The sequence below is a fragment of the Lates calcarifer genome, linkage group LG5, assembly GCF_001640805.2.
Source record: "Lates calcarifer isolate ASB-BC8 linkage group LG5, TLL_Latcal_v3, whole genome shotgun sequence".
In the NCBI taxonomy this organism is placed as follows: domain Eukaryota; kingdom Metazoa; phylum Chordata; class Actinopteri; family Centropomidae; genus Lates; species Lates calcarifer.
Window position 1 is genome coordinate 11106652 of NC_066837.1, and position 11632 is coordinate 11118283.

General features: G+C 43.2%; 1 protein-coding gene across 1 annotated transcript; it reads left to right on the plus strand.

Moving 5' to 3' along the window:
- Nucleotides 1–974: 974 nt before the first annotated feature.
- Nucleotides 975–9734, plus strand: vps37c (VPS37C subunit of ESCRT-I). Its single transcript, XM_018661581.2, is given in 6 exon segments — nucleotides 975–1149; nucleotides 1510–1619; nucleotides 4064–4179; nucleotides 4181–4233; nucleotides 5664–5746; nucleotides 6965–9734. Coding segments are annotated over 5 exon segments (1083 nt in total). The 5' UTR covers nucleotides 975–1149; nucleotides 1510–1526; the 3' UTR covers nucleotides 7703–9734.
- Nucleotides 9735–11632: the final 1898 nt, after the last annotated feature.

Sequence of the window (11632 nt, forward strand, 5' to 3'; positions counted from 1 at the left end):
GCTTGTTCAGCACTTTGTGACTTCTGAAGTTATTGACTACTGGTCAGTAGTGTTGCTGCTACTTGGCAGCCTGTATCTGTGATGGGTTGTGTCAAGAATATTTGCTGCATTTGTCTGTTTAGTTTTGTTGCGTGTTGTTAAATTGGCGAAGGCGTTTTCTCAATTTGCTTGAACTGAATACTACTAAATGTTAATAAATCATTTAAGTGCTCGACAGTGATTTATCAGGTCTGCTGTTGTAAATGTTAATAAGTGAACCATGAAGCATTAATAAATTATGCATAAACATTAACGAAGCCACTGATTGCAGCCGCTATAACTGAGACAGTGGTACCGTCGTACTTTCTATCTGAGCTCGGTCTCTGTGGCGATCCTGCAGCTGAGCAGAGTGACAGATATACATCCACTGACAGCACCGGTGGACGGACACTGGGAGCTGGAACATCACCGTCACACAGTGAAGGGTTTCCCTTATATCAGCTGAACACAGGACCCCACCATTACCCTGCCACGTAGGGGACAGCAGAAGGAAAACGGCCACAGTCGAAAAAAATACTCCTACGCATATCGGCAAACGGTAAGAATTGGAAATGTAGAAATCAGTTAATTTTAGTTGACTAGTGCTGTTTGAGAATGTTTTTGTTTTGCCCCGAACACCCCCGCAAACCACGGAACGTGGATAGTTCCTAAAATGGCGGCGGTTTCTGCCAGTGTTGAGTGAAACTTTCTTCATTTTAGCTAATATTTGGCGCTTTTCTAACGCGTTCTGTCGACTGCGGGCACGTGTTTAGTAATATAAACTTTATCGCGACACAGAGGCGCGTGAACAGCGTCGTTAGGGACAGCGACGTCATCCTGGGTTCCGTTTTTGATCGACAAACCGCTGGGCTTCCCTCGAAGTTGACGGTGGCTGAGTGCCTGACATTGCGATCATACCGACTGTTGTTGTCATCAGATAGCTGAAACGCGAACCATCAGCTGAGACCAGACGTCGCCGAGTAGCTAGCTAACGATTCGATTCGGCGGACGGAGTTAGGGCAGGTCGAAGATCTCGAGGCCGTGTCACGTCAGCTGTCAGTGGGAACAGAGAGGTAGTGTTGGATGTCACCACGGCGCAGTGTCAGGCGGGATTTGGTTTGCTAGCATCGTGTAAGTGGCAGCTCATTTTTCAGCCTTCTCTCTCCTCAGTGAACACTCACCTCCACTGTGTGTCTACAGGATGACTTTAATATGCTAGCTAGCTAGTAGCCAGCTGTCTGTATATCTGTACCAACACTTGTGTTGATAAAAAAACAAATACCCACATTTGGTCATAGACTCCTACATAGTAGGAACTTAATGGAGAAGCAGCTGTAGGCGACATGGTTTATTTTGATAAGTCAGTGACTATTTAATGATCTACTCGAGGTTAGGGACATTAAGATTCAGAAGTAAGGCCTGTGACTGTTCACTTTCTGTCTCTAAACATTGTTTTTAACTTTCATTTCCTGGTTTCCATGTGACGGACAGCCATCCTGGCAAATCAAATGGAGAAGCTCCAGGACCTTAGCCAATCAGAGCTACAGGATCTCCTGGACAACCCGGACAGGGTGGAGTCTATGGCTCTGGAGTCTGATGAGGTAAAAATGATGCCTTACTTTCCATAGGCTTCCATTTTCCAGTCTGGCTTTCAAAGAGGGTGAGCATTCATACAAAATGCCTCTGTGAAAAGTCAGGGTTTTGATCTACAACTTCTGGAAACTTGCGGGGTGTTTAGTTAATTGAACCTCTCAGTAATCACGTGACACAAACCATCCAGACTGTCGCTCTAATTAATTAAAAATCCAAACTGACTGTGTATCACGCCAGCTCCTCCTCCTGGTGTCATTGTACATATAGACACAATACAAATCAGCATCAGTTACTCTTAGCTCACAGTCACAGACTGACAACAACAGCACAGCACACAACAACACACTCATTACTGGAAAAATACAGTGGTGAGATGTGAGGAACTGTTTCAGCTGGCCCTGGTTCCTGCAGCGAAAGTCCCATTCATTTGTCCCATAGACAATATTAAAGAGGAAGTTCTGAAAAAACTGTAAAACGAAGTTACTAGTAACTAAAGGTCAGAAACATCATGTTATTGATTGAAAATGTCAACTTCTCAAATCTTGTTCGAGGCTGAATCTGATCTAGAATATGAGAGTGGACAGGACAAGCATCTGCAGCAGCAAAGATTACAGCAGGATGTCTGTTCCCATTACATACTTATTGTATTAGTCTTTCAGTCACAGTCTATATATAATTTATTTTCCGTAGATGTGTCTGTTTATAGTTGAGTATGTGGGGAAAGATGCTGACTAAAGTGGAAAATGTCTGCTGCTAGGAAATACCAAAGCTATATATTATTCTGCTGTTGCCAAAAAACTGTACAGTAAACCTGCACCGTTGTGTGTTTGTATCCCGAAGTACATTAAATGCCTATAAGGTAGACTTTTTTGGGAGAACATGTTCCTGGAGTTGGAGCTTTGCAGCGAATCACCATATAAAGAAATCTGTGATGAACTGATGTCAGTTCATTGTAAAAGTATAACAAACTGTGTAAACCAGGTGTTCAGACACCTGAGTCTTTATCTCACTGGGATTATTTTTACATACGTTTATCTAGGCTGGGTGATAAAACAACCACACATTGAATTTAGCTGAACTTATTTTTGCATTGGTAAACAACTCATACATGTCATTATTTCTCCTCAGAGGTCCCCTCCTCTCCAAAACAAACAGACCTGACAATTAAAACTTGAAAAAACACTGAATAAAGTGGTTTTATGTTAAAAATCATTTTTTTCTGGTGCTCCTCAGTGAATACAGGACATCGGGGGGGCTGTTAGCTTAGCTGAGCTGCTGCTAACCTTAGCTGAGCTTGTTTTTATTGTGGGATTCCTTCAGTGTTCATCATTCAGATGGATTTACTGGTAGATGAATTATCCACAGAGGTGTCCTCCCTAAACAAACAGACCAGACTCTTAAAATAACACTGGGTGGCTTTTTGCTCAGCTTGTTTCTCTAAGTGCTGAAGATCCAGACTTTTTGATGACAAAAATCCTTCATTTGGTTTGATTTTAGATATTATTTAAAAAGCATCAGTGACGTGACTTGAATGACCATCTGGCCCACAGCCTACACTTACAAATACCCCTGGATTAGTTAGCTTTTGGCCATATCACCCAGTCCTACGTTTCCCTCATTGTTTGAATCTTTTTGTTTAAAATGTGCATCTAACATCTAACAACTTAAACCAACTTAGAATTAGGAACCTACACAATCTATTTAACTACTAACGCACACAAGGAGCTAATTGGAGTCAAGAGTTAGCAAGCCAGAGGTCTGTACTACAAAAAGAGGTTACTGGCTTATCAGAGTAACTTAGTGACGTCAGGTGTAATTTCCTGATTAACCTGTACTACAAAGAGTGGACAGGTTTTACCTGAGGCCTGCTGCCGTGGTAATTTACGCTGTGTCTCTAAACTGATCCAAGCAGGTTATTTCTTATAAAAGAAATGATTCTTTTGTCTTCGTGTATTTATTCTTTGCATTCTCCATTTCCTAAAATGAAAAACAGGTAGTGGATGGTAGATATATGTGGATAAAGGGATGGTTTTTATGCTCCAGTTTTTCCATTTCCAATTTGAAAAACTGGAACATTATTGTCTCTCCTGAAGGAAAATAAAGCAAAGGCTGTGATAATAACTATTACTGCAGATCACTATAGAAAAAACAGTTTTCCAAAGAGCATTATTATTATTATTATTATTATTATTAGTACAGCTGGCAGAGACAGGGAGGGCTTTTTTTCTCATTCATAGCAGACTAAGATAATCAGTCTGTTTACAGACAGCTTTCCCTTTAGCTTGTTCATACTTTTTATTGGACTTTGAATGTTGAATGACACATTGAAGTATTGAGGGTTGGTGCCCAGTCTTTCAACCTACACCATGATCCCTCTGCCTTTAGTGACATCCACAAAGTGCTTTAAATGTAGTTGTTACCAGTGTTTGACATCTGTCTGTCTCCACTTCAGATTCAGAATATTCAGTTGGAGAGAGAGATGGCACTGGCAGCAAATCGCAGCCTGGCTGAGCAAAACCTGGACATGAAGCCTCGCCTGGAGTCTCAGAAGGAGGTGCTGGTGGAGAGACTCTCAGCTGGAGGCTGTCAGAGAAACCTACAGACAGCACTGCTCCATGAGAGGTGGGAGTTGGGGGTGGGAGTCTAAGACCTCCTCACACTGATCGGTCGGTGTTAGGACAGTTGATATTATGACTCAGTTAAACACAGTTGACCATGTTGACTTGGACATGGACTGAGAGATGAGCTGAGTACAGTCACTTAACATCACGAGTGTAATGGAGGATCAAACTTACAACCAACTTAGCCAATAACTGAGGTTGAACTGTGCTGCCATAAAACATGGAAAATGTCAGGAGGTGGTGGAACAACTTCAGTGAGGGGTTTCAGTCTCTACTGTTATCCAAACATATTTCTCAACTTTGTGTAACCAAGTGGCCAATATGCCAAAATTTGGACATAATGTCACTGTGGTGCGGCAAACCAGTGAGTCAAGTTTTATGTTAATCAGAGAGAAATATGTGAAGATATGACATCACTTCCTGTGTATGAGAACAAGTTTTTCCATTGTAACTTTAAAAGTTTTTGTATGATCAGAACTCTTTTAGTAATTTGTCGTCATGAGAGGACACAGGTGATACATGCAAAGTTTCATGCTGTTTCACGTTTCTCACACTCGACGTCAGAGTAGTTTGGAAAAAATAATTATATATTTCAGTATTTTGCAACCAAAGCACCCACCTAGTAGCTGATTGGCACCACATTTTTCACATTGACTCAGCAGGGCGTGACAAATTATTGGACCAAGTTTCATGCTAATGGCAGTCATTGCTGCCAAGATATGCTGTTCTCTCTGTTTTGACTGGACGCGACAGGCAATGGTTATGAAAATTCTTCTGATAACTTTTCATCATGAGAATCCAGACATACGAAGTGGTTAGCTTGGTGCAGATTGGACATACAGCTTTGGAGGAGTTTGAAAAAATAGGTTTCATATTTTTGCAATTTTGTGGAAAGAAACTATAGCCAGAAATGTGGGTACAGTGTTTGAGTTATGGGCTAAAACATTTCTCTCTACACTGTTTTCACAATTCACAATTCACATCCAGTTTTCTTGTGCTGTGATCTTCAGTAAATATTGGTCTTCTCTAACACAGTATCTCCTGTCATATTACCAAAATACAACATCATACATGATCTCTGTATATCACACCCCAGAATTTTAACGATAACCAAGTGAACATTTCCCTAAAACTGTACAATTCTAGGACACAAGTAGAACACATGAGAATTCATGTTCACAGTCTCCAACATGACTGAACTATGGACAAGGATTTTCTCTTAATTTTGGGTGTAACAGAAAAATCTAATCTGATACGTGAAGATGTTGTAGATTGCTGTGGTTTTTCTGTATCCAGTCACACTTACCACTGTAATAATGTCACTACACACCAGATCCAGTTTTCCTGTTGGGATGTATTTTTATCTCTCTCTCTCTCTCTCTCTCTCTCTCTCTTCCTCCCATCCCCCACTCTTCCTCTTCTCCTCCTCAGATGGGATGGTGGGTCAGGTGTCTCCAGAGGCGTTGTTCTCCAGACTACAGACAGAGGGCAGCAAAACCGAGGCAGAGTCAGAGGTCAGTGTGTAACTGTGTAAGACTGCACACACACATGCAGGTGTTAGCAGCTGGCTTACAGCAGATTTTTCATGTTCGACATTTAGCTGACAATCTTCAGTTGGAAGGCCACAGATATGTGGCGTAAGCAGCTATGAGGAGATTTAAGGTTGAAGCAACAAATTACCAGGTTAAAAACACAGACACACATGACGGTGGCTGTGTAAGAGCTGCATACTTAATGCTCAGTTTAGGGCTACACAATTATGGCCACAATCATAATCACAGTTATTTTGATCAGCATTGAGACCATGATTATTTATCATGATTTTTCATCAATTTTTAGGGATTATTTCTTTTTGTGCCACATTCCACATGTGCCGCATGTCCTTATTCACAGTGCGTCTCTTAGAAGCTCCCTGCTCTGGTAATACTGTGATATATCATGATGTAGCTTCTTACATTAGCAGCAGTATCACAGCATGATGGTATTCTGTAAGATGCCTTGATAAATTCTCCAGTATTTCCTCACTGACAGCTAAGAAGGATCAAAGCCTGTCCTCTTGTCAGGGGTATAGCAGGATTTATAGCACTTTTTTAACAGCTTTTATTAAACTTAATGTGACAAATTGTCAACCTGACTCTCCTGTGTTGATCTCCATGCTGTATGTGTGCAGAGGCACAAAGAGACATACATTAAAGAGGTTATTTTCTACCAATCAAAGATGATCCAGAGAAATGGGAGGAACCTGAGCTAAATTTCAAGTGTCATAGCAAAGAGTCTGATTACTCACTCACTCACTGTGTTGTTTCAGTTACAGTCTCATTGCTAAAGTTCTGTTTTGCCCTTGTTATTATGGGATATTGAGTGTAGATTGATGAGGGTAAAAATGTTTTTTGTTTTTATTTTAGCTTTAGCATAAGACTTCAACTTAACAAAATGTGAAAAAAGTAAAGGGGTCTGAATACTTTCTGAATACACGCTATGTGCACTACATCATTGTCCAGACAAATTCATACATAAATGTAGATAAAAAGGATTCACTTAAACTTCACTTGATGTTTGAATGTCACTGTAGCCTAGATGGACAAGGTGTAGTCAATCTCATCTCATCATATCTAGACTGGACCTACTTATCCAGAGTTATTGTGACGAGGAGGCTTGGTACTTGCAGTGCTGTGATGTGCTCAGCAGGAATCACTGGGTGTGTGTGTGTGTGTGTGTCTGTCTGTCTGCAGGCTCTGGCTGATGAGTTTCTGGAGGGCTCTCTCCCATTGGATTCCTTCCTCGACCGCTTCCTCTCCCTGCGTTCCCTCGCTCACAAAAGACGGGTGCGGATAGAGAAACTCCAGGACATCCTGCGACAGAGGAGCGAGGGCAATCCCACCACCATGACATCATCAGTAGGCGTCAGCCAGGACCCCGCCACCACACCCTCCCCGTGGGATCAACAGACAACAACCGCGACGACGACAAATCAGCAGCAGCCGAACTCCAAACCTCAGTCCTCCAGTTACCAAAACGCCTCTCAGCCGGCGTCCTCGTCCGCAGGGTGCTCCTCCGGCCTCCCCTACAGTCCCTACCCTGTCTCCCCACCCAACCCTCCCCCTGCAGCAGCGGCGGCAGCGGCAGGCTCCGGTCCGGCCAACCCCTCGTCACAGTTCCCTCCCTACCCAGGTTCCGGCTCCCCTTTCGCCCCAGCAGGGAGCTACCCCAGCCCCAGGCCCGCTTTTGGGCCCGTGGCTTCGGCCTCCTGCCCTTACCCGACCCAACCCTCATTCCCTGCCCCACACCCAGGCTCAGCGTTTGGCCAGTACACCCCCAGCCACCCCCAGAGCGGCCCCGCACCCTACCCGGCCTCCTACAGCTATGGCGGCTACAGCTACCCCGCCGGGCCCAGCTATTCCAATTCTCAGTCACCAACGGGGAGACCCATCTACAGACCAGGATATGGAGTTCCACAGCCATACTCCTGAAAGCACTACTGCTCCTATGTCTCAAATCTTCTTCTCAATCCTTCCCTTCCTCACTGTCTCCCCCTTCTCTCCTCCCTCCCAGAGCTCTCTCTCTCTCTCCTTTGTCTTTTTACCTTTTCTGCCCTCCCTCTTCCTGTCCACCATACTCCCAGATTCAACAGGTGTCTTGCTTTACTTATCTTTGTTGCACTATTTCTATGTCTCTCTCTCTCTCTCTCTCTCTCTCTCTCTCTCTGTCTTTCTCTTTCTTTCTCTTTCTCTCTCTTTCTCTTTCCTTTTCCCTCCCTCTGTCATCCTATAACCCCCCACTAGTCTCAGGTTGTTGCGTTGTGTTTAAATGTTAAAACACTTGTATATGGCCCATCATGCACTCACTCTCCTCCTTGTCTCCATCACTCCCTTTTACCTGATCTTCCATTTCAAGTGTGTGTGTGTGTGTGTGTGTGTTGCTATTTGGCAATCAGACAGACCTTACAAACACACAAGTGCACCCCACAAGACAAAAACATGACAGAGATCAGTGTTTGTAACACAACATCAGTGTCCAGTAGCTCTGTGACCAGAATCTGTCAGCTTCACATTGTTATTCAAGAGCACAGTCTGCACGGAGAAGCAGCTCCTGATGGAAGGTTTACGTCCTAGTTTTATCTCCACAGGGGCTCAGTGGACGAGTGAGTGGCTGTCACAGTATGGCTCCTACATTAGGTTCATTTAATATGCAGGGTTTGAGCTGTAGCTGCCTCGTATATCGGCTCTTCCAGGCTCCAAACATAGACGTGTCAGGTGATAAGAGTGGCAGGTAAAGTTCATGATACACAGTTACCTGTGGACAGTGGGCAGAAGCTTCACCAGTAAGTCCAGAAACCAGTCACTCTTTATTTTCTTTAACCAAAGACAATGACACTGCTTTGTTTTGTTTCCTTGAATTTAACATTGACAGATGAAGTGAACTGCAGCTGCAGCTCGCAGCAGAGTTTGTTGCTCAGGCAAAGCTGACTGTTGAACTACTGTAGCTGACGAGCTAACTGCTAACACACTGGGAACTAGACAGCAGCCCCAGCTACAGGTGTCCTCTCTCTTTTAGCTCTGTTTTTGGTCTCTTATGGATTTCAAAGGGATATCTGGTTGTTTAGCTGCTAAATACTCCACTGCGCTCGGTCTCTACGAGCTGTGTCTGTCTGCTGTTTGCCGCTGAACCAGATAGTGCTTCATCAGAGCTTTTCTCTGAAAACAGCTGCTGCTGCTGCTGCTGGATAAATGGTTGGTGTGGGTGGAGTTTAGCAATGTGCTAAAGGAGGTATTTGAAAGAGCATGGTAATAATAGTTAGTGGGTTTGTCACTGCAAGCGACACCTTTTACTGCAGCTTAAAGAAATGGATGTCCTTCCTGTTTGTAGTGAATTCAAATGTTTAAGACCTCCCCAAGATTTTATCTCCATTTCTTGGTGCAGCTGGACACAGAGGCAGCTTTCATTTCCAGTTGTTTGCAGATGTTTGGTACCATCTGTTTGTAGTTTCAAACTGCTAGGAAGACAAGGCGAGACAGGAGCACTAGCAGATGACTTTAAAATGTTATAGCATGTGTTGCTGTAGAAGGCATCTTAGATTGCCCACTTGTCCGATGAAGTATTTCTGAGTCTTACGGCTGTCTTCACCTTTCAGAAGCTTGGGTCCCCCGTTTAGGAGACCTGGAGGTGGGATTAGACCAGGCCAGGCCTGTGTATCAACAAATCCCCTCTGATGAAGTGTGTGTTAAAACCTCACAGTCTTCTGTGTGTTAGAGGTGAAATATAGATAGTGTGGTGTGCTGTCCTCATCTCGCTCACCCTCCTCCTCTGTCCTCACCTCCATCACCCTCCTCCTCTGTCCTCACCTCCGCTCCTCCTCTCTACATCTGCTTGTTGAACATGAACTGATGCTTGACAATGATTACCAGAAGAATATAGTTTTATTTCTATAAGTTCACACTATCAGTGAGAATACATGTGGTCTGTATAGTTCTATTGAGTGAAAATATAAAGGTTGGCGATCAATTCTGTGTCAATTTAATCAATTCAAATAATATCACTGGAATTGTAATGTAGGTAACTGATGAAAGATTATTAAATGGTGTTTTAGAGGTTTATACCACCTCTCTAAATTTCTATTACACTTCTCAAAATCATGTTTATCTGCTGCGTCTCCTCTCAGAGCAGTTAAACATGATCTGTCGTAGCGTCCCGGTCACGGCCTCCAGTCCTAAATGTCCTCCCAGCTCCAGACATCGACCAGCTGAAGCAGGAGGATCAGTGTGAGATCTGCACTGTAGCAGTGTCAGGAGGTGTGTCTTCAAACTAAAGTGCCAATACTGTCACATTTATACAGTGAAAATATTCCTGTCATCAGTGATACGAGCTGTATGTTGAAGTGACTGAATTGAATCCAAATTGGTCCCAGCCTCTAAAACACTGTACTGCTATTAACACACCAGTGTTTTTGCTCCAAAAACCAAAAGAATGGAGTCAGTGAAGGGAGCTCAGACTGAGCGCTGAGGCGAGTCGGTCGTCGATTCAGAGTTAGAAAACATAAAGAGAGGTAGACAGTGGTTGTTCTGTAGCAGTTAGCAGCTGTGTGATTATAGGAAGGGTGGACCAGCAGCCAATCAGTGATCTCTGACAGTCTCTGGTACTAAAGCTGGCTGTAGTTTTTTCAGACACTGGTTTTGAGGTCCCTGGTTTCAGTTGTTAGTTAAATTAATGACATGGTAAAAAAAAAAAAAAAACAAACAAACTTTTGGACGTTTTAGGAGCAGGCGTGTCCGCTGCTGTTGTTTTTCTCTTCTTCTGTTAAAAACCTGTTTTCCAACTTAAGTTACAGTTTATCTGCTGCATCTCAGAGTTTGACCCCAGCGTCCATCCTCTGTGTTTTCATCATACTCCGAGCTGAAGTTGAGTGTGTGCTGTGTAATATAAAAAACATGAAAATGGATGTGTAGCATTTAACGGCTACAGCTTTGTATGTCAGAGGACTGATGGGAGCTGTGGTTGTATCTGTAGAGGATAGTGACTCTCCTGTCAGATCAGATCAGCGCTGTGTCAGACGTGTCTTTATCAGAAAGTGTCGTGGATCACTGATACATGGGCAGATGTTGGGGTGTCGCCCTGACAGGATAAACATGTCAAAGTCTTAATAATCTGAAACAAAAAGCATTAGTCTTAGATGAGTTTATATCTGGAGCATTGTCAGACGGAGAGGTCATAAATAAGAACAGTGTTTTGGATTGTCAGACTGTGGAAATCTCTGGACTGTGTTGCAGCAGCTCATCACTCAGTTTGTGTGACTGCAGGCTGCCGTCAGATGATTTACTAAACCAGGTGACAACATCAAACCTTCAGGGGTTAGGGTCCAAATGTTATTAAAGTATTAAACTAACTGCCAACTGTTTGGGAATGTAGCTAGGAATTAGTTTTATTTCTGTGTGCGTACATTAAGACATCTGTGTGTTTCAGTTTGTACTCGTGGAGTTCAGAGTGAGCTGGAAATATCACAGCTTATTTAGTTTAACACAACATTTTGTAATTTGCGGTATATTCCATTTATACTTGTGAAATGTCATTTAAAATCTTTCTCAGTTCACATCAGCAGTTTGACCAAGTGTAAGGTCTATATCCTGTTAACGCTTTAAGCACTTCCACCTGTAGTTTACTAACAGCCAATCCTACATGGAGTTAAGACAGTGGTGAGTGAAACTCCACTCAGTCCTAATGAGGAGCAGCTGGTGCTGCAGGAGACGTCGTCAGTCTCTTTAGCTCTCTGTTCGCCTCTGACTGTCTGAACCAAAAACACACTCTGTGGTAACATATTAACCTTTACAGCTGCAGACTATTACCAGGTAGAAAGAAATAAACAGCAGCCAACCTGCCAGCCACAGTGTCTTCTTATTCCGAGCTGA